Source organism: Cuculus canorus, chromosome 9, assembly GCF_017976375.1.
Source record: "Cuculus canorus isolate bCucCan1 chromosome 9, bCucCan1.pri, whole genome shotgun sequence".
Taxonomy (NCBI): Eukaryota; Metazoa; Chordata; class Aves; order Cuculiformes; family Cuculidae; genus Cuculus; species Cuculus canorus.
The window spans coordinates 26,476,936-26,502,375 of record NC_071409.1 but is presented as its reverse complement, the minus strand read 5'-3'; the positions used below and the strand labels follow the sequence as shown (position 1 = coordinate 26,502,375).

The 25,440-nt window shown below is 55.8% G+C and overlaps 3 protein-coding genes across 4 annotated transcripts; 2 read left to right on the top strand and 1 right to left on the bottom strand.

The window, feature by feature from the left end:
- Positions 1-46: 46 nt before the first annotated feature.
- On the top strand, positions 47-5,230 carry KLHL30 (kelch like family member 30). 2 transcript variants are annotated; one of them, XM_054073983.1, is made up of 9 exons: positions 47-296; positions 1,225-1,651; positions 1,769-2,065; positions 2,157-2,319; positions 2,527-2,613; positions 2,840-2,995; positions 3,090-3,278; positions 4,076-4,221; positions 4,750-5,230. In XM_054073983.1, exons 2-9 carry the CDS (start codon positions 1,292-1,294, stop codon positions 4,999-5,001), a joined length of 1,650 nt encoding a protein of 549 aa, XP_053929958.1. In that variant the 5' UTR covers positions 47-296; positions 1,225-1,291; the 3' UTR covers positions 5,002-5,230. The 2 variants fall into 2 exon arrangements, with proteins under 2 accessions (XP_053929958.1, XP_009566014.2); XM_009567719.2 differs by having other exon boundaries at positions 48-296; positions 1,225-2,065.
- A 1,454-nt stretch (positions 5,231-6,684) lies between these two features.
- LOC104065297 (erythroferrone) lies at positions 6,685-8,729 on the top strand. Its single transcript, XM_054073987.1, has 5 exons — positions 6,685-6,959; positions 7,051-7,238; positions 7,680-7,942; positions 8,025-8,103; positions 8,411-8,729. The coding sequence occupies exons 1-5, from the start codon at positions 6,797-6,799 to the stop codon at positions 8,507-8,509; spliced, it is 792 nt and encodes a 263-aa protein (XP_053929962.1). The 5' UTR covers positions 6,685-6,796; the 3' UTR covers positions 8,510-8,729.
- Positions 8,730-10,943: 2,214 nt separating this feature from the next.
- Positions 10,944-24,746, bottom strand: ILKAP (ILK associated serine/threonine phosphatase). The gene is made up of 12 exons (XM_009567718.2): positions 24,607-24,746; positions 22,929-22,994; positions 21,192-21,248; positions 20,762-20,884; positions 19,771-19,897; positions 18,698-18,804; positions 18,151-18,244; positions 16,254-16,341; positions 14,832-14,953; positions 12,931-13,050; positions 11,579-11,660; positions 10,944-11,384 (listed from the first exon to the last, which is right to left on the bottom strand). The coding sequence occupies exons 1-12, from the start codon at positions 24,650-24,652 to the stop codon at positions 11,244-11,246; spliced, it is 1,173 nt and encodes a 390-aa protein (XP_009566013.1). The 5' UTR covers positions 24,653-24,746; the 3' UTR covers positions 10,944-11,243.
- Between the last annotated feature and the right edge of the window lie 694 nt (positions 24,747-25,440).

The following is a 25,440-nucleotide window of genomic DNA, read 5'->3' as shown; positions in this document are numbered from 1 at the left end:
GTGGGGACCCATGGGGCGTGGGGAGGGGGTGCTGGGGGAAGCCTTGTCCCCAGGCTGCTGGTGCCTTGCTGGCCACGAAGAGAGGTTTTCCAAGGTGCAGAGAGCCGCCGGGTGTCGGGGTTGGCGGCGGTGGGGAGCTCTGCCCCTACGGTGCCTTTAAGAGCAGGGAGCGGTGTCCCCTAAAAATAGTGTGTCCCCTCCCTGCGCCGTCTGGATCCCGTGTCCCACCACGGTGTCCCTGCTCAGCGCTTGGACGCTTGCTTTGTGGTGGCCGGCCGGAGGGCTGGGAAGGCCAGGTGAGAGCGGGAAGGAGGGAGCGAGCTGGAGTGGGGCTCAGCCCGGCCCCAAAACCACCATCACCACCCCAAAAAATTGGTGGCAGCCCCCAGCAAGGGCAGCTTGGGGAGAGAAACACATCCACTGTTGGAAGCGGCTGTCAGGGCTCCAGGGGACACTTCTCCTGGTGCCTGTAAATGAGGGGCAGCGGGGAGGGGTTGTGGAGGGGAAAGAGGGAGATGTCATTGACGTGATTGAGAGCAGCTCTGAGGAGAAGGACTTGGGGTGCGGGGGAGGAGGAGCTCATCATGAGCCGGAAAAGAGTGCTCCCAGCCCAGAAACCACCCGTGTCCTGGGCTGCATCCAGAGCTGTGGGACCAGCAGGGAGAGAGGGGATTCTGCCCCTCTGCTCTGCTCTGAGAGACCCACCTGGAGCCCTGGGTCCAGTTCTGGAGTCCTCAGCACAAAAAGGATATGGAACTGTTGGAGTGGGTCCAGAGGAGGCCACGGAGATGATCCGAGGGCTGCAGCAGCTCCTGTACGAGGACAGGCTGAGAGAGTTGGGGTTGTTCAGCCTGGAGAGGAGAAGGCTGTGGACAGACCTTAGAGCAGCTTCCAGGGGTGAAAGGGGCTCCAGGAAAGCTGGGGAGGGGCTCTGGATCAGGGAGGGCAGGGACGGGATGAAGGGAACAGTTTTGAGCTGAAAGAGGAGAGATTGAGGTGAGATCTTAGAAATGTTTTGCTGTGAGGGTGGGGAGGCCCTGGCCCAGGGTGCCCAGAGCAGTGGTGGCTGCCCCATCCCTGGAGGAGTTCAAGGCCAGGTTGGATGGGGTTTGGAGCCCCTGATCCAGTGGGAGGTGTCCCTGCCCATGGCAGGGGTGGCACTGGGTGGGCTTTGAGGTCCCTTCCAACCCAAACCATTCTATGATGATCACCTTGCCCTGGCAGGGACGCCTTCACCACGCTGTGCTCAGGCTCTCTCTGCCGGCCGGGCCCTGCAGCCATCTCCAGCATCATGGTGCAGAACGTGGACGACTTTGATTTCTGCCTGCCTTCGCACGCCCAGGGTGTGCTGGAGGGGCTGCAGCGCCTACGTGCCAACCCCAAGCTGGTGGATGTGACGCTGGTGGCGGGCGGGCAGGAATTCCCCTGCCACCGCGCCGTCCTGGCCCTCTGCAGCCACTACTTCCACGCCATGTTCTCCGGTGACTTCGCCGAGAGCATCGTGGCGCAGGTGGAGCTGAAGGACGTGGATCCCGTTGCACTGGCAATGCTGCTCGACTTTGCCTACACAGGGAAGGTCACCATCAACCAGGACAACGTGGAGAGGCTGATGAGGACCTCCAGCCAGCTCCACTTCCCCACGGTTCAGAAGGTCTGCAGCCGCTACCTCCGGCAGCAGATGGACGCCACCAACTGCCTAGGTATTTGTGAATTCGGTGAGAGCCACGGCTGCCCTGAGGTCTCCTCCAAGGCCTGGTCTTTCTTGCAGGAGAACTTTGAAGCCGTCTCTCGGCAGGAGGAGTTCCTCCAGCTCTCCAAGGAGAGATTGGCCATCTACCTCTCCAACGATCAGCTGCAGGTGCAGGAGGAGCAGAGCCTGGCCAAGGCTGTGCTGCGCTGGGTACGCCACGACCCAGGGGCCCGAGCCCAGTTCCTGCCCGAGCTGCTGGAGCTCGCCCACCTGGTCTCATTGCCCGACCAGTACCTGCAGAACCTGCTCGCCACCGAGCCCCTCGTCCGTGACTCAGATGCCAGCAAGGCCCTCGTTGCTCGATCACGCTCCATGGTGGGTACTCCCTGACCCAAATCCCCAACCCCCTGAGCCAGGAGGACGTTCAGCTCAGAGCTTGACAGTTCTGCCTCGGCGTCTCCACCAGGGACAGAGTGATGCTGGTGCCCAGAAGAAACTCCCAACTGCTCCCCAGAAGTTGGAGGAGGTGCTGGTGGTGGTGGGTGGCCGTGTGCTGGAGGAGAGTGAGGATGAGGGGCAGGAGATGCCACCTGCCACCAGGAACTTCGCCTTCTACAACCCCAAAAGCCGTAAGTGGCCATGGAAGGGAAGGGGCACGCGCACCCCCTCCCCCCGTGTTGATGAACCCTCTGTCTACCCCAAAGCCACCTCTTACCAAGCGATGGGGTGTCAGGAGGGGTGCGGGGTGGGGAAGCAGGGAAGAGTGAAATGGGGCTGGCTAAGGAGCCCCATCGCTGGCTGGAGGAGGGTCATCGCTTGGTTCCGCTGGGTTGCAGGACGATGGATGGCTCTGCCCGACTTCCCTGATTACAACAAATGGGGCTTTTCCCTGGTGGCTCTCAACAACGATGTGTACGTCACGGGTAGGTGCTGGGGCTGCTGCTGTGGGATGAGGGTCCACAAGGAGTGGGGATGGAGGGTGGGGGATGAAGATATGGGTACAGGGCGCTGGCACGGTGACAGGGGCTGTCCTCCTCTCCAAGCAAAGCCTCTCTTCGCTCCCCTTGTGGGTGGATCCGGCCACACACAATGGATGCCCTGGGATGGTTGTGCTCAGAGCATGGCCCCACCTGACCTGTCCCTCCCCAGGTGGCTCCCGGGGGTCCCAGAATGACACATGGTCGACGACCCAGGCCTGGCGTTTCTGCCCCAAGGATGGCGCCTGGAAGCCCATTGCTTCCATGCTGAGAGCCCGGACAAACCACACCAGCGCCATCCTCAACGGTGAGATCTACGTCATTGGGGGTAAGGCCATAAAGACCTCATGGGTGCTGCTGAGGTTGGGATCTGTGGGTGCTCCGGAGCAGTGGGGTGGCTGCAGTGTCCCACCATCCTGCAGGGACAACAGTGGACGTGGTGGAGGTGGAGCGCTATGACCCCTACAACAAGAGCTGGTGTGCCATCAGCCCAGCCCTTAAGTACGTCAGCAACTTTGCGGCTGCCAGCTGCTTGGGCAAGCTCTACCTGGTGGGCTCCTGCGCCGTCAAGTACAACGCCCTCACCCTGCAGTGCTACAACCCTGTCCAAGGTGAGAGCTGGCTCTACTGCTGAGCCCCACCAATGCCTTCCTGGGGGACCCCAGGTAGGGGGCACCCTCTGCTGCCAGGCACAGTCATAGAATCATGGAATGGTTTGGGTTGGAAGGGGTCTCAAAGGTCATCTAATTCCAACCCCCCTGCCATGGCAGGGACACCTCCCACTGGATCAGGGGCTCCAAGCCCCATCCAACCTGGCCTGGAACCCCTCCAGGGATGGGGCAGCCACCCCTGCTCTGGGCACCCTGGGCCAGGAACTCCCCACCCTCAGTGTCAAGAATTTCTTCCCAATGTCTCATCTAAATCTTCCCCTTCCAATTTAAAGCCATTCCCATGGGGTGCAACCATGCTCTAATGGGTTCTCTGGTGGCTACCACACAAAGCCAGCCAGGAGCTCAGACCTGAGCCACAGACCTCCAGCACAGCCCAGACCTGAGCTTCAGTGGAGCAGCATCTCCAAGGCAGAGGGGTGAGGGAGACGGGGTGGAGGAGACTACCCTACTTTGGGAAAAAATACACCCCTGGGACACCACCACCTCCTTGGGCAGCCTCTGTGCAGCCTGTGGTGGTCTCCTGCATCCCGTACGATCTCAACAACATCCCCCTTACTTTTTGTTTGCGTGAGAGCTTTTTCTGGGATGGAGACCACGGCTGCCAGTCTGGCTACAGTGTCCCTCCCTCGCAAACTCACCCTTAAATAGCTCGGGCTTCGATGATGCTTTTTTGGGTCCCCGGCAGCTGCCTGAGGAGTCCCCTGGTGGGACACCCTGCTGACAGCTGCTCCTTGCAGATCTGTGGAGTGTGATCACATCACCCTTCATCCCCAAGTACCTCTCGGCCCCGCGCTGTGCCACCTTGCACGGGCTCATCTACCTCATCGGGGACAACACCAAGAAGGTCTACGTGTACAACCCAGAGGCCAACATCTGGCAGAAGGTAACGGGATGCAAGGCCAGGCCCAATCGCCCTCCTGGGATGTGGGGCAAGTCTTCTCTCCCTGCCAGCCCCCCATAACCACCCCCTGGGACCAGCATCCCCTCTCCCTCTTACTTGGTCCTCTCTTGGCTCTACTGACCCTTGCAGAGCTGAAGATGCCCCAGTCCTGTCTTCCACGCTCCCCCATCACATCTACACCAAGAGCATGGCTTTTGCATCATGTTGCTGACTCCAAACACGGGAAGCCCAGGGGACCCCCCTTTTTCCTCCTGCGGGACGTGTGGGGCTCCTGCCTGCACAGTTCAGTTCAATCCCGCCTGTCCCCTCCACCCTCCAGACCCCCATCTCCCGGCATCTCCTCCAACCTTGCTCCCATACAGGCACGACATGGGGATGCTGGGAAAAGCAAGACGAGGCCCGAGGGACCCCAAAACCTCACAGAGAGGATGGGGTGGGAGGATGCGCTGGGCGGGTCAATTTTCTCTGCAGTGGGAGGTCCCCGTGCATCTCACCCTGCTCCTCGTGCAGGTGCAGCTCCTGCACACGCTCCATGAGAATGGTGGGATGGTGGCACTGGGCGATTGGCTATTTGTCACCGGCGGCCACTGGAAGGGCATGGATGGGGACTATCGGGTGGAGATGGAGATGTATGACTGCACCAAGGACCTCTGGACGCGGGAGGGCTCTCTGCCTTGCCGCTGGCTCTTCCACGGCTCCTCCTCCATCTTCATGGACACCTCCAAGTGGACTGAGGCTTTCCAAGGTGACCACGGGTGGTAGGAGAGCCTGCAGCATCCCCTGTCACCCCGCACAGCCCTTCACCACCTCTCCCCTCTCCCTGCTGCTGGTCTGGCTCTGCAGGTGGGGAGATGGAAGCCCCTCCGCCAGGCTGGCTGGGGCAGCAGAAGCGTGTTCTCCTCGTTTTCCCCCACACACATCCTCCTCACCAGCACGGGAAAAAGGCTTTTCCTTATAAACACGCTTTGGCTAATGCTCCGTCTTTCTTGGTGGGTTTTCTTTAAGAACCGCCTCTTTCTGCCTCTCAAAACCCAAAGCTTTTAGGCTACTTCAAGGCCTCCCGATGCGTGGCTCGTCCCATCAGAGCCTGGCATCGCTGCGTGGTGGCCACGGCCCCTTTCCTCATTACATTGACAACCAGAGTGGGGAAACACCAGGGGGACTAGGGGAAATCTCTCTTTGCCATCACCCAGAGCTCTCTGGCACCTCGCTGTCCCATGTTGAAGTGCCAGACCCGCTCCAGCACCCCGTGGAGCAGAACGGCAGGAGATAGACCAGCTTTTGAAAGCTTTGTGTACTCTGGAGGCACGGTGGCCTGCGATGGGGTGCTTCACCCTGGTTTCTCTCCAAGGATGCACAGCAGACGCCCCTGGGACGCGACCCTGAGTGTGAAGTGGCTGGTACCTCGGTGGCTCCTGACTCCTGGGGCAGGAACAGACCCCGCCGGCACCTCCTGCCCCATCCCCATCCCCGTTCATACCTGGTGGCAAAGATGCCTCAGGATGGGGTGATCACAGGGCGACGTTTCCCCAACAGCAGGTCCCACGATGGCCCTGGGGTGTGGTAACCCTGCCAGTACCATTTGATCAGTAGAATCACAGAGCGGTTTGGGTTGGAAGGGACCTCAAAGCCCATCCAGTTCCTTCCCCTGCCATGGGCAGGGACACCTCCCACCGGATCGTTTCACACTGGGCTTTCACACTGGGTCTCACACAGGGATTTCACACCAGGTTCTACAAATCGCTTCACACTGGCTTTGACACAAGGTCTCACACCAGGGTTTCACAACCTGTTTTACCCACCAGGTTTCACACCAGGTCTCATATTGGGTTCACACTGTGTCTCTCATGGAAGTTTCACACTAGGGTTTCACACAGGGTTCCACGCCAGTTTCACGCCAGGTTCCACACAGGAGTTTCACACCAGGTTTGCACACTGGGTCTCTCATGGGGGTTTTACATCAGAGTTCCACACAGGGGTTTCACTCCATGCTTTCACAACAGGTTTCACACCTGGTCTCACACACAGTTTCACACTAGGTTCCACAGCCAGTTTCACTCCAGGGTCTCACACCAGGTCTCACACCAGGCTTTCACGCTGGGTCTCTCACTGAGGTTTCACTCCAGGTTTCCCACCAGGTCTCACACCCAGGCTCTCACACAGGGTCTCTCACTAAGGTTTCACAACAGGTTTCACACCAGGTTTTCCACCACGTTTCACACAGGATCTCTCACAGAGATTTCCCATCAGGTCTCACGGTGGATCTCTCACAAATGACTCACAGAGGTTTCCCACCAGGTTTCCCATCAGGTCTCTCACAGAGGTTTCCCATCGGGTCTCTCACGGAGGTCTCACAGAGGGTCTCTCACAGAGGTTTCCCATCGGGTCTCTCACGGAGGTCTCACAGAGGGTCTCTCACGGAGGTTTCTCACCGCGTTCCCCGCGGGTGTCCCGGCGGTTCCTCTCAGGTTGGGGGTTCCCCGCTCCCGCCCTGTGACGGGGCGGTGCCGCTGCTGTGGCGGCCCCGAGGCGGTGGCGGTGGCGGCGGCGTCGCGGGATGTTGGGGCTGCTGTTGGGGCTGGCGCTGCTGCTCGCCGCGGGCCCGCCCGGGGTGCCGGGAGCCCTGGAGCCCCGGCAGGCGTGGCTGCTGCTGGCCGGGACCCCGGGGAAAGCCCCGGGGCTGGAGGAGCCGCCGAGGGAGGCGCGGGGCCCGCTGCGAGGTACCCGCGGGGCGAGGGGACGGGGACGGGGGGGGGGTGCGGGGAGCCGGGGCTCCCGCCGAGAGCCCATCCCGCTGCGTGTCCGGGGCAGGAGCGTCGAAGGAGAGGGTGAAGCTGTGCGGGAAGGCCGGGGAAGGGCGCGAGGAAGAGGAGGAAAGCCGTGAAGGCAACAGACGGGCTCGGGGCCAGCGTCGTGTGGAAGCAGCCTTCCACTGCCAGACACGGGGGAGCGTCTCCGTGCAGCAGAGAGCACGGCAGGAGCTGCGGCACTACTACATTGTGAGTGACCTTCTACCCGCAGCATCTTCCTGCCTCCAGCACCTTCTTACCTCCAGCATCTTCCTGCCAACAGCATCTTCCTACCCATAGCATCTTCTCACCTGCAGCATCTTACCTCCAGCATCTTCCTGCCAAAAGCATCTTCTCACCTGCAGCGTCTTCTCACCCGCAGCATCTTCTCACTTGCAGCATCTTCTCACCTGCAGTATCTTCCTGCCTCCAGCACCTTCCTACCCGCAGCACCTTCCTGCCTCCAGCACCTTCCTGCCTCCAGCACCTTCCTGCCTCCAGCACCTTCTCACCTGCAGCATCTTACCTCCAGCATCTTCCTGCTAACGGCATCTTCCTACCCGCAGCATCTTCTCACCCGCAGCACCTTTCCTGCCCGAGGAGCCCTGGTGCAGGGGTCATTCTGTAACCCAAGTCTTTCCCCACCACCAGCCAGAGACAAAGGGGATGTTTCACCGTGGCCTGGGGCTGAACCTGACCAGCAGGCGGTACACGGCCCCTGTTGCGGGGTTCTACACTTTCAGGGCCACGCTGCGCATCGGTGAGCCCTCGGGCAAACCAGCAACCCCCCCTGGGGCAGCTCTTGCCCTCCCCTCTGTCCCAGTGCGCAGAGAGCGGCGGAGGAAGGGGCAGCTCTGCCAGGGGAAGGGTCTGCGGGTGCTGATCTGCGTCCAGTCCCGCTGCCAGCAGAACAGGTACAGCTGAGGGATGCTGGGAGGGGGGCTCTGGGTGGGGGACGGGGTCAGGAACCCAGCGTCCACCCTCCCTCTTCTGCAGCAGTTTGGAGACCGTGTCCCAGCTGGAGAGCGGTGGTGACCTTTTCACTGTCTCTGTCACCGGAGTCCTTTACCTGCAGGTTAGTGGTTGCAGCTCCACTCAAGACTGTGCTGGGCAGGATGGTGCCCCCACAGTCCCAGTGCCAGGGCTGGGCACGGAGTCTCTCTCCCAGCCCAAAGGCCGCTCCGGGCTGAGGTCTGCTGGGACACTGCGGCACAGATGGTTGCTGGGCGGCCCTGCCAGCTGCTGTCATCCTTTTCCCAGAAGGAAGGGGCTTAGCAGCCCCCCCGGCTCCCGGGCGCAGAGGAGAGCTCTCCCTGCTCTGCCAGGCTGTGCTGGTGCCCAGAGGAAGGCTCCCAGCCCCATTCCACCCTCTCTCCCCCCAGGCCGGGCAGTATGCCTCTGTTTTTGTGGACAACGCTGCAGACTCTCCCCTCACTGTTCAAAGCGGCTCTGATTTCAGCGCCGTTCTCCTGGGGGTGTGAAGAGGCACTGGGTACCACGCGGGGAACTGACCCTGTGCCAGACGTGGCTGCGCCCTGCCCTCTGCCAGCCAGCGTCACCCCTCCCTGCTCCGCACCAAGGCAAGACCTTTCCGTGCCACGGGAGCTGCAGGCTGGTCCGATACTGCTTGTGCCGCAGAACCATCTGAAGCTGGACAAAAGATTGCAGAGGGAAGGCTAATAATAACAATAAAAAAAGAAGTGTGACAAGGAGATAAAGGAGTTCACTTTTATCTAAGGGCTGGGGCTGGAAGTTTATCTTGGAAAACGCTGCTTTCTCTTACAGGGCTCAGCTCCCACGGCTCTCGTTTTGCTCTCAGCAGATTTCCCTGCCCAGCTTCTCACCAGATTATTTCTATCACCTTTGCTTCCCTGCGATGTAGTAGAAGTGGCAGAAGCCAGCATCCTTAGCAGCTAATCTCCAAAGCAGAGCACTGCTCCAATAACACCACATGTTTGATTCAAGCCAATTCCTGCCCCGTGCCTTTCCACGCCAGGCGTTCCCTGCCCGTGGCACAGGGCCCAGGCTGTGGGCAGCGCAGATACGCTCCTTGCTGGGGCTCCGATAGCCACCGAGCTGAGGATGGGCAGAGGGCTACGTGCCTGAGCGAGGGCTGCAGGAGAAGCAGTGGGGCAAGGCTGGGCGTGGGGCAAGGGAGCCGCACGTCTGATTTCCGAGTAGCACATAGCTCTGGGCAAGCTGTGCCAGCAGCACCGCGCGATAGCCCGGACGGCAGCCAGCCCCACCTTCCCCGAGGGCTCTGTGCACGTAGGCAGTCTCCTCGTGCTGTACCTCGCTCAGGTGGGCTTTCCTGACCTTCTCCACAGATGCATCTCCTGAAGGAGCTGGGTGAGGTAGCTGGTGCCGCAGCCATTCCTGGGTGGGGGGTTTGGATCAGGGGTGCAGAGAGGCTCTGGCTGTGCAGTTTTCCTGCCGACCGCTTCCCGAAGGCAAAGAGAACTTGGCTCTGAAAGGAGTGTTTTCCCCCCAGCTGTCTGGGTGGGCAGCAGCATCCCAGCAGAGTCAAGGCCATGGCAGCCCCTGCCCAGTGCACCTCGGCCCAGGCAGCGCCTCCCTGTTACCTGAGCCAAGGCAGCGTCCCTCACATCAGCCACCTCCCCTTCTATTCTGGTTGGAGCTACAGCAGAATCAGTTTCTGACTTCAGCTCAGTCTCCTCTGAGCAACTTCACTGTCTGAGAGTCACCTGCGCGTCTTTCAGACAGAGTTTGCCTCTCCCAGTGATCGCACGGGGCGCTGGGATGCAGAAAGGCCAGCGCTTGTCCTTATTCCTGCAGAAACCCAGGCCATCCTGGAGCTGGGGGAGCTGTGAGGGAAAGGGGCGGGAAAGGGCGGCACCTGCAGGGAGGGGCAGACGGGAGAGGGGTCCCCACTGACCAGCAGAGGATTCCATCCCGTGTACATCACACTTGGGATAAAACTGAGAGATCACGAGGGTCTCACTCTCTTCTCCGATGGCCAATGTCCAGTGAGGACCTCATCTGTCTGTCTGCTCTGATCCTGCATCCATCCATTCCCAAGTCCAGCCATAGACCTTCTCCCCATGCCTGGTCTGCAGCATCACTGATGATGATGAAATTGTGTGCGAGGAGAGCAATTTCATAGTATTTCTTCATCATCATTATTACTACATCATTAAAGCTGGTTTAGTTTCCAATCACCAGTCTTTCTCCTCTCATTTCCCTTTCCTGGCTGTGGGAAGGAATTGTAAGCCCAACTGCTGCTGGATTAGCTGCCAGTCAGGCCGGGCTATGGCTGAACGATGACACCTTCCCTACCAAGCACCCCTGAGGAGATCCAAAAGGACTCCCTGTTGGAGAGCGGGGCTTGCCAAGCTGATAAGCCGTCATCTGCAAGCGAGACAGAAAGAGCCCAGTGCACTTCAACACCAAATCAAAAGAACTGATGACGTTGGAGCTACCGAGGGGGACAACTGAGGTTTCAGGAGGGAGCTGGAAGCTCAGTCAGCCCCCATGAAGGGGAGCTGCACGTTTCATGCAGGCCCCGGGGGTCTCGGCTCCCCCCGGCAGCAGGAAGCTACAAGTAAGGAGGCAGGGACAGCTCGTTCCCCTGAAACCTCTTGTAGACCCCACCCGACCAGGGACTACGAGCTGTTGACTTCCACTAAAGCTAGATTTGAACCTGCTTTTCTAACTGGCTGACTGCTCACACGCATGGTGAAACCTGCGCCACAGCGCTTCCCTTTCCCCTTAAAAATGGATAATCCAATTCAGTTTATAGAAACAGTTGTTAACTGTACCATAACACTGGGTATTACATTCCAAGTGAGAGTTGTGCTTTCAGTCCTGAAAGCTCAGGACTCTCCCAGGGCCTCACACAAAGCTCAAAGAAAGGAACAGCAGAACTGCAGCGTTCGGAACAGCCGGCAGAGCTCATGCCCGCAGATGCCTGCTCTTGCTAGCGCCTCTGCCAAATGAATTTATTTGGTTTGCCAAGACATTCATGGGGGGTTTGACAGGACAAGAGATTTCCACGTAGGCTGATCCACTGTGGCAGCCGCTTAGAAAACACTGCCAGCCAAGTGAGCTAGAACTATTAGAAAAAAAACCAAACCACCTTTATTTACACTGAAGAGCATCCAGCAGGATCCTCCCTCCTGACCACACATGCACGTAAACCAACTTCTTCCTTCCCTTACATCCACAGCTGGGGATCCTGCTGCTGCATCTCATCTCTCAGTGCTCTATCCGGACCACCACGACCGTGACGTTGTCCGCCGACCCTCGCTGTACTGCCTTGTTGGCCAGTCTGTTACAGGCAGCTTCGTATCTGGCATCTGCTTCCAGCTTCCCTTCTCTCATCTGGATGTTCTTATCCTGTTGGGATGAGGAAAGACAACACTGATTGCACCCAGCAAAGCTGCAAGACATGGTAATTTCCAAGCAAAACAAAGACAACGTCGGGTGTAAGGGAAGATACCCTGGCAGAAGTGTGTTTCTGCAATTCAAATTCATTCCATTTTGTGTTCCCTGCACTGACAAACCCAGTCCCCACGCTGCCTTCTCCTCACCTCCAGGCAGGACACAATGAAGTTCACAGCTTCTTCTGGTGTAAAGACTTTAAAGAGGCCATCACACGCTATCAGAATGAACCTGGAAATCAAGCAGAGACGGGTGCCAACGCTGAATCTTCAGCTCCCCAGCTAGAGCAAAATCCCTCCAAGCTATCTCCAAAGCTAAAAGAGTTGGGGGTTGTTCAGCCTGGAGAAGAGAAGGCTGCGGGGAGACCTTAGAGAGGCCTCCAGTGCTGAAAGAGGCTCCAGGGAAGCTGGGGAGGGGATAGTTCCAAGGGCCTGGAGTGATAGGACGAGGGGAAATGGCTTTAAATTGGAAGGAGGAAGATTTAGATGAGACGTTAGGAAGAAATTCTTGATGATGAGGGTGGGGAGGCCCTGGCCCAGGTTGCCCAGAGCAGTGGTGGCTGCCCCATCCCTGGAGGGGTTCAAGGCCAGGTTGGATGGGCAGTTCCAACCAGTTCCAACCCCCACCCACCTCCCACGGGAGCAGGTTGCTCAAGGCCCCATCCAACCTGGCCCTGAACACTGCCACAGGCCGCAGAAGGCTGAAGAGATACAAAGCCAGACAGGAGATACAAAGGAGATACAAAGCCAGCCTCCCAGCTCCCCACCAGGGATGGGGCAGACAGCTCGCTGCACCCTTGCTGCCCGCACAGGGGTCTGCGTTAACCAGGAGCCCGAACCTTGTCACCAGACAAGGAAAACTACAGCCATGCCTAGAGGTGGCCAGGCAGCCAGAGTAGCGCGTGTTTCCAAAGACACCATTTCAGAGCCTGAAGCTCAGAATATCTTTAGAATTATTTTAGTGGATCACTTGATAGGGAACTCTAATCCCAGAGAAAGCAGCAGTACTGGGTTACATTCTCACTCCGGAGAGCCTGTGGGCCACAGCGACATGAAAGCTCACAGCAACTTGTCATTGCCAATCATGTTAGAAAAGTATCTCTAGCCTTCAAATACCAGAGCCAAATGAAGTGGGATTTGTGGGCAACATGGCTGCTAGAAAAAACTCTTGGACAGGACAGGAATCCAAGAATTCAAGCCTTAATCAACTGCTTGAACGCTGGTGTGTGAACCTATGCAGAGTATGAAGGATGTCTTAAGCCTGTGACCGTTATTGTTGTTTCTCCAAGAGGAGCCTTCACAGAGTCTTGGCAGATCGAGGCAACAGTGTTATCCCACTATGGCGATACAGAAGAGGAGTGATGTTGGCAGTGAGAGCATCCTCCAGTTCTGGGGGATCAGAATGACATGCCTCGGGCCTAACAGCAGTACATATGGGATCGTGAAGCTTCTGAGCCGAGCTGGGACACAGTCTCCCCCCGCAGTGTGTGGGCACACTTTACCTGTCGTTGTGTGTGAGTTGGCAGCGCTTGATATCTGGCACAGAGATAACACCACAGCGTTTGTACTGGCCATCCCCAATGGAGCGGGAAACCTCCAGCACTCCTAGGACTCTTCCATCCCTGCACAAAGAAAGAGAACATCGAGAGCCCTCCCCACACAGGCACATCTGATGGGGACCCTTCATGGTGCATTCAGCTGCCTTGTACAAATCCTGACCCAAAGTCTCCTCCTTTCTCTGCACGTTTGCATGAAGCTCTGTGAAACAAGTGGAGAGGGGGAGGAAGAAACGAAGTCAGGAGAATTCTAGGCTGTTTTCAGTCTCCCTGCCTTGACTCAAGTCCTGCTCAGCCTAGCAGGCCAAGGGAGCAAGAGTTACACACTGAGCCGTACTCCCGGAGGTGGAGGTTTGAATTGACAGATGATTTTTCGTCAAGGTATCCAGCAAACTGTATTTTGACAGAAGCAGAGTGGCAGCAGACAAGCCAGCAGTCAGCCTTGTGCTGTGCCCATCAGGACATCAACCCCTAGGGACTGGCTCAGCTGGGGGCAGTTCCAGGGATTGGGAACTACAGCACGTTCTCCTGATCCCTTGCTCTTTACTAAGCATGATCGCAGCAACCAGTTCCGTGAAACCCCGGTTACAATCCTCCTCAGGAAGCAGTTTTGTTTGTTGAACTACTCTACTAATTGAGTGCTGCCCCAACAGAAGCAGCTTCCCACACTCCACCTTCCCACACTTGAGCATCTTCTCCCTTAAAGGGCTCTTCCGTGCCCTCTGGAAAGACATGAGCTCATTCATCTCTTAGTCCAACCAGCCCTACTTTAGATAAAAGCAAGAAGCGAGGCCCGTCATAGGGACGTGATGCTCACATACTTTGCAACTTATCTCTTGGGTCCAAAATATTGAACTACGAAGAGTGGGAGAGGCTTCCAGGTAGCCGAGACACGTTCCCCTAGTTCTGAAGAGCTAACAGACACCGGCCCATCTCTTTCCTGTGTGCAAAGATAGATCAGTGCTGTGCACAAGCAGCTGCATGTGCTCTCCAGAGATAAGTGGAACAAGGCCTCCAGACATAGCTACGTGACAGAATGGAGCCCACCCTTCCCCATACTGGGGGGCACTGCATCCACAGGCACGAGGACCCTTCACCTGCACCTTCACCTGCATGAGAAGCTTGACACCAGCCAGCGATGTGTGCTCACAGCCCAGTAGGCCAACTGCATCCTGGGCTACATCCAAAGCAGGGGGATTCTGCCCCTGTGAGACCCCACCTGAAGCCCCTTGTCCAGTTCTGGAGCTCTCAGCACAGGAGAGACAAGGATCTGTTTAAGTCCAGAAGAGGCCACGGAGATGATCCAAGGGCTGGAGCACCTCCCGTATGAGGACAGGCTGAGAGAGTTGGGGTGGTTCAGCCTGGAGAGGAGAAGCCTCAGGGGAGACCTTAGAGCAGCTTCCAGTGCTGAAAGGAGCTCCAGGAAAGCTGGGGAGGGGGCTTTTTCCAAGGGCCTGGAGTGATATTATGGAACAGGGAATATTTAGATTGGACATTAGGAAGAAATTCTTCATGATGAGAGTGGGGAGGCCCTGGCCCAGGGTGCCCAGAGCAGTGGTAGCTGTCCCATCCCTGGAGGGGTTCCAGGCCAGACTGGATGGGGCTTGGAGCCTCACATGTGTTCCTGCCTCTGCAGCACAGCACTCTCCTGCTGTTGTAACCCATGAGAAACCAGCCCCCAACTCACAAATTCTCCCAAGCTTTGTGCACCACAGGAGCAACAGATTCTCTCCAGGCTCTTCCCAGCACCAGTGCTGGGCTAAGGCAACTCCAGAAACTCAATGCTCAGGCCCAAAGTTGGGCCAGGGTTTAGATTTGCTCACTTACCATAACTGTTAAGCACTTACCTCACGTTTCCACCGGCTTTCTGTATCCGCATGCGCTCCTCGTACTGGGTGGGGTTGTGCTCCTTACTGAGGCTTAAGGCTGTGTGTTTCCGACTCTCTTCATTGTAACGACACAGAATCGCCTGTGCTGACAGAAGAACCTCATAAGTGAACAAAACCGCAGCAAAACCAGCTTGAGAGCGAGCTGCAGGTTGGGAACGGGGCTGCAGCCGGCTGGTGGCCATCACAGCGGGTTCCTCAGCGCTCAGTCTCAGGGCCAGCACTGTTCAGTGTTCGCATCAGTAATGGGGCTGTGGGATTTGAGTGCCCCGTTAGCCAGTCTGCTAATGGCACCCAACTGGGAGGTGCTGCTGACTCCCTTGGGAGAAGAGGCCTTGCAGAGGGGTCTGGACACCTGGAGCATCAGACAATCATCATGGCAGGAGGTTTGACCACTCCAAGTGCCGGATCGTGTGCTGGGGATGGAGTAATGCCAGACACCAGTACAAACTGGGAGAGGAGTGGCTGGGAGCAGCCCTGCAGAAAGGGACCTGGGGGGGCTGGGAGGCAGCTCAGGAGAAGCCAGCAGCACCCTGGCAGCCGAGAGGACAAACCGCACCCCGGGGTCACCAAACAGCAGAACCAGCCGGTCAGGAGAGGGGGTTGTTCCTCTGTACTCGGCGTTGCTGCGGCCTCACATGGAGCGCTGCGGGGGGTGCTGGGCCCCACCATTTGGGAAGAATGTGGAGGTCCCTGGATGTGTCCAGAGGAGGCAACCAAGCTGGTGGCAGGGCTGGAAGGTCTCTGCCCTGCCATGAGGAGCCTGAGTTTGTCTCCCTTGGAGAAAAGGAGGCTGAGGGGCGACCTTATCACTCTCTACAGCTCCCTGGGGAGGGGACATGGAGAGGGAGGTGCTGAGCTCTGGGGTGCTGAGGAGAGGAAGGTGCTGGGCTCTTCTTCCTGCACATGGGGACGGCTCCAATCTGCACCAGGGGAGGTTCAGACTGGACGTGAGGAAGCATTTCTTTACAGGGAGGGTAGTCAAACACTGGAAGAGGCTTCCTGGAGAGGTGGCTGATGCCCCAACTCTGTCATTCTTAGAAAGACACATCGACAATTCCCTTATTACTGACTACTGGTCAGCCCTGAGTTGGTCAGGCCATCCAGATAATCACTGTAGGTCCTCTCCAACTGAAATGTTCTGTTCTGCCCTAGATCTTGTAAAATATTTAGCGCCACAAAAAGCAAGCTACCACACACTGTTGTTTTCCACTATGGGAGATAACAAAGCACCCTGCACCCATCCAAAACAAGCTGGTTTGTAGGAACATGTGAGGACCTCATGGCAAGTGGGACATCACACACAAACACCTCACCCTTCAGGACAAATAAATCTCTCTGAGAAATCGAGATACCAACAGCAGGCTTCTCTGTTCTGCTTACCCGGCTGTCCCCAAGGTTGGCTATGTAGAGAATATTGTCGACAGCTAGGACGCAGGTAGCTGTGGAGCCATCCTTCCACGCTGGCTTCCTAAGGGGAACAACAATGACTTCAAATGGTGGAAAAACAATGTTTAAGAAGTCACAGTGTCCTCCCGAGGGCTCAAGGAAGCAGTCACATGCCAGCACATGTCAACCAGCACGAGCCCCCAGCAGCTGCCTGCAAGCAGCCAGGACAACTGTTGACAGAGGAGTCCAGAGTGCCTTCCATCCTAGGCCAGGCTGAGAGAGTTGGGGCTGTTCAGCCTGGAGAAGAAAAGGCTGTGGGGAGACCTTAGAGCAGTTTCCAGTGCTGAAAGGGGCTCCAGGAAAGCTGGGGAGGGGCTTTTTAAAACGGCCTGGAGTGACAGGACGAGGGGAAATGGCTGCAAATTAGAACAGGGAATATTTAGATTGGACATTAGGAAGAAATTCTTCATTATGAGGGTGGGGAGGCACTGGCCCAGGGTGCCCAGAGCACAGACAGCACTGCAGCAGAGTTGCCTTCCTTTTCGCTTTCCTTTCCCTTCCTTCTCTCCTCACCACCTCTGCCCACCCGCCTCAGTCCTCAGCACCGCCGCAGCAACACCACTCACTCAGTCACTCTTCTGGCATTTCACTGCTGTAGTTAACCTTGTATCTCTAGAGCTCTAGGTAAAACGAGAAGTGTTTCTTAGATTACAGGTGCCGCACTGGTCCTCCTCACAACAAAGCCTGGCTATGATGGCACTCTACTGAAACTAGCTTTGAGAGACCATTTCTAGACATAGTCCACCCAGTTTTCCTGATTTTGAAGATCACTCATTTCATCATCACTACAGCTACCACTAGCGATCCTTGGTAGCACCTCTCTCGTACGCCATGTTTCTGACAAATGGAGGCTGGCTTGAGAAGGACACTGTTGTGACAGACTCAAGGAAGCTTTTTCCTTTTGCCCGGTCAAGTCTGTTGATCTGAGTAGGTTTAAAGACCGAGCCAGCTTGCAATTTACTTAAAACGGAAAATCTGAATCTCAGAATCAGATGCATCAACAGTGTCTCCATCTATGTTAGAGATGTCACTATGAAATAAGAGGGAAAAAACAAAGGTGTAGGCAACTGGTAACAAAGTTACTGTATTTTAAATGCAATCTACTTCTCTCCAGTCTGCTCGGTGTGTCAGTTCAGCAGAGACCGAGAGAAGGCGAGCATGCTTGTGCTCAAAACCCTGCTAAGGGGTCAGCTGGTATTTATCCCATGGAAAGCAGCTGCTGTGCAAGAATCCCTTAGAAACAAGCTTAAGATTGAGGGGCATTCCTCATCAACATCTCTGTTTTCAAAAGAAGTGAAGAAAGCAAGACTTCAACTCCCATTGGGAGAGAGAAGTCTTGCAGCAGAGCATTATAAAGGACCTGAGGCGTGCTCCAGCCAGGCAAGTACGCACTCACTCACAGGAAGGCAGCTCTAGAGAAAGCTGCACACTGCAGCCTGCAAAGTCCTGCTCTACAGACTCTCCCGCCATGCTTTGACGCTGCCAACACAGAGAGCCCACCTCTGGCAGAATGCGGTAAGGCACCTCAGCAACATGGTCAGTCTTTAAAAAGACAGAGGTGCATTCTTGGTTATGTTTTAGTTCCTTCCTTCACCGCAAATCTCAGTCTGAGGGCTCCTACAGATCGCTTACCATAGAGTAAGACCAGAACGTGCCGTGATCCAGCTCTAGCAGGCACTCAGCTGGCCAGGTCACAGCCTGACACAGCGAAGCTGCACAAGGTTTTGCCAAAGCATGGACACAACTCAAGGGTTTCTCTGCCCTGCTCAGAACTAAGGCCTGCAAGAAGCAAGCTAAGAAATACAAACGCATGGGAAGCATTTGCACTTACTGGCTAGATGCCTGCTTTAGAAACTCTTCATCTGTGTGTTTGAAAGTGTCCAGAAGGCACCTCTTCACTGTTTTCTCCACGCTGACTACCTCACCTGTCAGATAGGGAAAACAGCAACTAAGCCCCAACTAAAACGTTATCCGACCTGTCCCATCCCCTCCCTTTGCTCATCCAACATTTGGCAGGCAGACCCTGTGTAGCGCAGCCAGGGTATATCCCGGGCTCACACTGCCAAAACCCCACACAGCAGTGAATTTGTGACGTACTCGTCTCCCCCAGGGATGTTTCCATTCTTGAATCGGCACTGTGAAAACTGGCAACAGCACATCACACACTCAGCAGTTCACAACTGGCTTCTCATATCCTTGTGCCGGAAAGGATTCCAGCCCTCTTCCTCAGGACACAGCGCAGCCTCGCAAGCTCACAGAGAATAAGGGATGGGAACTGAAGAACTATGCCCAAACAAATCATTTTCCCTATCCACTGTCATAACGTCAAGCCAGAAAACGTGATGTTTGTCCTACAGCCCTTATTCTACTCCTCTCACCTTTAGGAAATTTCTTAATCAGGTTTTGGTGCAGATTCTGTGCTGCAAATTTTGAGGCTCGGACTCCTCCGTGGCCATCAAAAACAGCGAAGTACGACACACGTGTGCTGTGAGGGAACAAAGAACAGCAGAAAGGGGCTAAGAAAGGGGTTAACCAGAGGGTGGGATTAAGTTCCCTCGTCTCTGTAACGCCCTGCCCTCTGTCGACGGAATAAGCCCTGTGCTTCAAGACACAAACAAAGGCAGCAGGTCTAAGCTCACACATTTACACAGTTTACGTGTGTGAGCAACCGAGTTGAGACCTCTTTCTTTGTGGTTTTCCACCCCTCAAGAAAATGAAGGGCAGAAGAAAGTTTATAGATGACAAGTTGGCATAAAAGCATATCACTTCAAGGGCACTGCAACTTTCCTGCACTATGCAGGCATCAATCCTACAATTCTTTCCATGCCTAAACTTGTTGAAACTATGCTACAAGACAAGAAACCCAAATCCCCTCAGCACACGCAGCTCTTGGGGCAATATTAGTTCAAAAGCTAAATCCAGTTTCAGGAGGATGCTTGAGAGCATTACTTTAAAATTTGCTAAGAGGTTTAAACTTTTCAAATGAGGGAGTTTTGACATTCGTTTTCTCTTCTTCAAGCACTCTCTGCTGCCGCCGTTAGGGTTTTACACACTATAAAATCCTCAAGACAAGGCCCAATTACTTATAATTAAATGTTTAGAGGGTCTCTAAACATCCATGTCTACATTCGGGTAATAGATGCTCAATATCTAGAACTACTGTGCCCTCACAATCCTCATGAAGCCAGTGACTGAATGCACCGAGCATCACTCAGGGAGCCATTTGCGTATAAAATAGCCCTGTGATTTGTCCAGAACACAGATAATGATTCCACCCACGTCTCCCAGTAACAAGCCCAAACCACACACCACGATGCAGGCGTAGTTAAGAGCAGCAGCTGCTCAAAGCAAAAGGACCTTATCATGGGCTTGGGTGAAGCAAGCTGGAACTCCTTCGCCCCTGTGATGGTTGCCATACAAAGCTTTTTTTCAGCATGTGGAGCCCACTTACATTTGGGAGGGCAGAGGCTGGCATTCCTCAGTGATATCGTTTAAGATGACGTGTGCATCCTGCATGTCTTCTCTTTCACCTTTCCTCTCTGCCACATAACCCTTCAATCCAAAAATGCCCACTGAGCCTAAAGGGGAAAGAAGCAGACACACATACACAGATCAAACTCCTCCATCTCCTCAGCTCAGGATGATAAACAGTACATCAGTGACTGCTCTGCAGCTTTCAGAGCCCTGCCCTGGCCCTACAGCGAGCTCCTCGTCCTGCAGGAACACACCTGGCACCTTTTGCTGGACAGCTTAGACTGATTCTGTAACATGGGCTTTTATGTCCCCCCAAGGCCAGCAGCAATAAAAGCCACTTGCCCTGTCATGACAGGCAGCTGCAGGCAAGCAGAACTGCTGGGTACCCAGCAGGGCTCTTCCTCAAAAGGGACAGGGGAGCCACGTGGCACTGAACTGCAAATTAAACAAAGGACAGCTCTAAAGAGGGTGCTACAGACAGGAGATCAAGGTCTGCTGCCTCCAGAACACGTCCTGACCATAACTGATTTTAAAGCTGCAGCATGACACGTGGGCACCTGCACTGAGGCCAAATGCCCCACATGCAGCAGCAGGTGTCCCTCCCTCCTCAGCCCTCTTTGCAGCCACCCAGTGGAGGGAGACCTGTGGATGTGGCAGAAGAAACCGGTGTGGCTGTAGCCTTCCAGAGGTTTCACAACCAGTCCCACTCTTGGCAGCATAGGAACTTATCCTGCAAATGACCTTGCTGCTCAGCCTCTGCCACTTCAGCAGGGCCGCTCCGAAGGGCCGGGTGAGGGAGGCAGAGCGCCAGTGAGCTCGAGGTGCTGCCACAGACATTAGTTCGACCCCTACGAGAGCCTGAAGATGCACATAGACTGAAGAACCAAAGCTTAGCTTCGGTCTGGACTTACTCAGCCCAACATCAACAGTACAAATTGAGTACATTTGTTTTCAAACTGCCTGAAAACCTTTACAAACTTTCTTTTCCACAAGTTCTTCCCTGCCATTCTTCTCTTCCTCCTCCAAGGACTTTCTCTTCTCCCCTTTCCTGTGGCTCCCTGCTGACGAGTCCTGCTCAGTAGCACTGGAGGCTGAAAGAGAGGAAAAAAAGCAGGCAGCTGAAGTTTTCCAGCTTCCACAAATCCAGCAGCAAGTCCTCTCAGACCAAAGCACCCTCAGGAGTGCCAGCTCACACACTTGCACAGTAGAACTGACCAGTTATTACTGAACAAGACGAACCAATTGACCACAAATGTGCGCACACAGCTTCACAAACAATCACCACGACCAGAGGGCACCAGGTTAGCTTGTGATGCATCCAACACAACAGGCTATAGCACTGGATTTCCTGAGAAGGGCAGGTGGGCAGCAGCTCGGTGAGCTGACACAGCTCCTTACCTGGGTCACTGCTGCTGGCTGGCGGAAGATCATCGAAGAGTAAAGATCCTCCTTTCCCTGGAGCACAAGAAAAAGGAAAGAAGAACTAACCACCTTTGTCCCTGTGAGGGAATAACACTCTGTGCACACCCAGCCTGAAGTGGGGAAATTGGTGCCAGATTAACAAAACGAGCCAAATTTCAACGTCTGTTATCAGAACGTGGGGGCAGACTTGGGCTGTACATTTGTTTCAGGGAATATTTATATGGAAATTATTATGGAATGTAGAAGGCCTACAACATTCTGGTTACTCAGAAAAAAAACACAAAAAGAGGAAAGCAGGTGTTGTGGTTTGAGCTAAAGCAGAATCATTTTCTGACTTCAGCTCAGTCTCCTCTGAGTAACTTCACTGTCTGAGAGTCACCTGCGTGTCTTTCAGACAGTGTTTGTCTCTTGCAGCGATGGCACGGGGCCCTGGGATGCAGAAAGGCCAGCGCTTGTCATCATAATATAGTTTGGGTTGGAAGGGACCTTAAAGATCATCCAGTCCCACCCTCTGCCATGGGCAGGGACACCTCCCACTGGCTCAGGCTGCCCAAGGCCCATCCAACCTGGCCTGGAACCCCTCCAGGGAAGGGGCAGCCACAACCTCCCTGGGCACCCTGGGCCAGGGCCTCACCACTCTCATCGTGAAGAAATTCTTCCTAATGTCCAGTCTAAATCTGCCCCTCTCCAGTTTATACCCATTGCCCCTGCTCCCATCCCCACAAGCTTTACGAACAGTCTCTCCCCAGCTTCCCCATAGGCCCTTCAGGTACTGGAAGGTCGCTATAAGATCTCTTCTGAGCCTTCTCCTCTCCAGGCTGAACAGGCTCAACTCTCTCAGCCTGTCCTTGTAGGGAAGGTGCTGCAGCCCTCAGATCATCTTTGCAGCCCTCCTCTGGACCCGTTCCAACAGCTCCATATCCTTCTTATGTTGAGGATTCCAGAACTGGACACAGTAGTCCAGATGAGGTCTCACAAGAGAGGGACAGAGGGGCAGAATCAATTCTCTCGACGTGCTGGCTTGCTTTGTCCTTATTCCTGCAGAAACCCAGGCCATCCTGGAGCTGGGGGAGCCGCAAGGGAAAGGGGTGGGAAAGGGCAGCACCTGCAGGGAGGGGCGGACAGGAGAGGGGCCCCCAATGACCAGCAGAGGATTCCGTCCCATGTACGTCACACTCGGGATAAAATTGAGGGATCATGAAGGTTTCATTCTTTTCTCCAATGGCAGATGTCCAGTGAGGACCTCATCTGTCTGTTTACCCTGATCCCAGATCCGTGCATTCCAAAATCCAGTTCCTGAGCCCAGCTCCCTCCTCACCTCAGACCCTTTCTCTCCTGTCTGCTCTGCAGCATTTGTGGTGATGTGGAGTCATTAAGGAGAGGGGGCACAATTTCATCTATTTGTATATACTTTATTATTTTCTTTATTAGTATGGTTTAATTAAAGGTGTTTTAGTTTCCAACCCGCAAGTCTTTTTCCTCTCATTTCCCTTTTGCTGAGGTTTGGAGGAAGGGAATTGGGAACCCAACTCCTCAGTTTTAGATGCCGAAATTAGCCGGGCAGGGGCTAGACCGGGACAGCAGTTGCTCTGCACACCGGCACTGGTAACTCGACTGTCTTTATGCTGTCTAACAAAGACAAGAGTTTAGATAAGTTTCATCTCAAGAGGTGCTGAGGCAGCCAAACCAATGGCAAGAACAGAGCAGCCATACCTGAGTCAGCGCTGACGGCTGGTGGGAGGTCGTCAAAGAGCAGCGGCCCTTTCTGGGCTTCCTTTCCTGTAAGACACCAGGGCAGAGTCAGGACCCACAGCAGGCGCTCGGGGCTTGGTTTCTGGAAGGATTGCCCCCAGGGGAACTGAGGAGAACCTGGGCCACCCTTCTTCCGTATCTAACACAGGCAGCTCCTACATAGCAAAACAACCACCTGCCCAGGGATAACGGGAACTTTTCTCTTGAAAACAGCTTGTTTTTCTTGTTTGGCTTATTTTTTCCTCTGGAAATCAACTGTACTTACATGAACATACTTCAGCAGCCTGACCAACATGCGATAGGATGGAGGAGCCATCCTATCGTAAGCACGAAATTCATTGAGATCATCGAGTTCAACCGTCCCTGTCCACTACTAAACCAGATCCCTGAGCACCTCATCCACCCATCTGTGAAATCCCTCCAGGGATGGGGACTCTACCACCTCCTGTGCAGCCTCTGCCAGGGCCTGAGAACCCTTTCCATAATGACATTTTTCCTGATGTCCAATCTAAACCTGCCCCAGCACAACTTGAGGCCGTTTCCTCTCGTCCTGTCACCTGTCACTTGGGAGCAGAGCCCAGCACCCACCTCACCACAACCTTCTTTCAGGCAGTTGTGGACAGTGAGGAGGTCTCCCCTCAGCCTCCTCTTCTCCAGGCTAAACAACCCCAGGGCCCTCAGCCACCTCTCAGAACTCTTGTTCTCCAGCCCCTTCCCCAGCTCCGTTCCCTTCTCTGGACACACTCCAGCCCCTCAATGTCCTTCTTGGAGTGAGGGGCCCAAAACTGAACCCATAATTCACGGTGTGACCTTACCAGAATCAAGTACAGTGCACAATCCCTTCCCTGATCCTCCTGGTCACCCCACGGCTGATCCAAGCCACGATGCTCTTGGCCTTCTTGGCCACCTGGGCCACTGCTGGCTCATGTTCAGCTGACTATCAAACAACAGTCAGAGTTTCTTCTCCAGGGAGTTTTCCAGCCACTCCTCTCCAAGCCTGAAGCATTGCTTTGGGTTGTTGTGATCCAAGTGCAGGACACAGCACTTGGCCTTGTTAAGCCTCATACAATTGCTACTGGTCCTGACCCATCCTGTCCAGCTTCCTCTGCAGAGCCTCGGCCCATGGATCCAGCCTGCCCCAGTCCCTCTGCAGAACCTTGGCCCATGGATCCAGCCTGTCCCAGTCCCTCTGCAGAGCCTTGGCCCATGGATCCAGCCTGTCCCAGTCCCTCTGCAGAGCCTTAGCCCATGCATCCAGCCTGGCCAGGTGTCTCTGCAGAGCACTGCTGCCCTCCAGCACATCAACACTCCCACCTAACATAGTATAATCTACAAACTGCCTAAGGAGACACGCAGCTCATGGATTATGACAATGAACAGCGCTGGCCCAGCACGGGGCATTGAGAATTACCCCAGCTTTGACTCTCCCCAGCCCCCAACGGGGTCACCTGCGGCGCAGAGCCGGGAAAGCCTCCAGCACGGCCTAACCCGCACGAGGTTCACTCTGGGGAGCAGAAAAACCACACAGAAAGCCCCAAAGTCTCATTTCCTCAGCCATGTCTAACCCCCCTCCTCAATGACGCCAACCCCCCCGCTGCCGCGGGCGGGCCGGGCGGCCCCGGGGGAGGCGGCCCCTCACCCGCGGCCGAGGAGCCGGGCTCCGGGAGGTCCCCGAAGAGATCCATCGGCGCCCAGGCCGTTGCTTCCTGCCGCGGCACCACCCTCCCCGGCCCTTGCCGCCAATCGCGGCCCGCGGCCACTCGCCGCCCGCGCCGGAAGTGGGGGCGAAACAGGAAGCAAGCCGTTAGCCCCGCCCCCCTAGATGCCTGCCAATCACCTCCCGGCAAACGCACCTCAGGGCCGGAAGTGTGGGGGGAGGAGGGCGTTAGTCCCGCCCCTCGGCTGTCAATCATCTCTCGTCAAACGCAACGCGGGACTCGGAAGTGGCGCGAGGCGAGAGGCTGGCCCTGGCCCCGCCCCTCGAGGCGCCTGTCAATCATTCCCGTCCCACTTGACCGCGGGTTCGAGACCGGCCGGGGACTGCGCGGCAGAGCGCCGGGGAGAGGGGGTGGGAGGGGGTGATGAGGAGGAGCCCTGAGGGAGGGGCTTGGGGTGCGGGGGAGGAGAAGGTCGATATGAGCCGGCAAGGTGTGCTCACAGCCCAGAAACCACCCGTATCCTGGGCTGCATCCAGAGCTGTGGGACCAGCAGGGAGGGAGGGGATTCTGCCCCTCTGCTCCGCTCTGAGAGACCCACCTGGAGCCCTGGGTCCAGCTCTGGAGTCCTCAGCACAGGGAGGACATGGAGCTGTTGGAGTGAGTCCAGAGGAGGCCACGGAGATGATCTGAGGGCTGGAGCAGCTCTGCTATGAGGACAGGCTGAGAGAGTTGGGGTTGTTCAGCCTGGAGAGGAGAATATTGTGGGGAGACCTCAGAGCAGCTTCCAGTGCTGAAAGGGGCTCCAGGAAAGCTGG

Excerpts from the sequence above, each read along its gene's own strand:
- ILKAP (XM_009567718.2), bottom strand. The coding sequence starts at position 24,652 with ATGGATCTCTTCGGGGACCTCCCGGAGCCCGGCTCCTCGGCCGCGG. Across the intron at positions 14,954-16,253 it reads CCAACCTTGGGGACAGCCGG|GCGATTCTGTGTCGTTACAA; the intron begins GTAAGCAGAACA and ends CTGTCAGCACAG. Across the intron at positions 11,385-11,578 it reads TCATTGTGTCCTGCCTGGAG|GATAAGAACATCCAGATGAG; the intron begins GTGAGGAGAAGG and ends TCATCCCAACAG.
- LOC104065297 (XM_054073987.1), top strand. The coding sequence starts at position 6,797 with ATGTTGGGGCTGCTGTTGGGGCTGGCGCTGCTGCTCGCCGCGGGCCCG. Across the intron at positions 7,239-7,679 it reads AGCTGCGGCACTACTACATT|CCAGAGACAAAGGGGATGTT; the intron begins GTGAGTGACCTT and ends CCCCACCACCAG. Across the intron at positions 8,104-8,410 it reads CCGGAGTCCTTTACCTGCAG|GCCGGGCAGTATGCCTCTGT; the intron begins GTTAGTGGTTGC and ends CTCTCCCCCCAG.
- KLHL30 (XM_009567719.2), top strand. The coding sequence starts at position 1,292 with ATGGTGCAGAACGTGGACGACTTTGATTTCTGCCTGCCTTCGCACGCC. Across the intron at positions 2,320-2,526 it reads CTTCTACAACCCCAAAAGCC|GACGATGGATGGCTCTGCCC; the intron begins GTAAGTGGCCAT and ends GCTGGGTTGCAG. Across the intron at positions 4,222-4,749 it reads AGGCCAACATCTGGCAGAAG|GTGCAGCTCCTGCACACGCT; the intron begins GTAACGGGATGC and ends CTCCTCGTGCAG.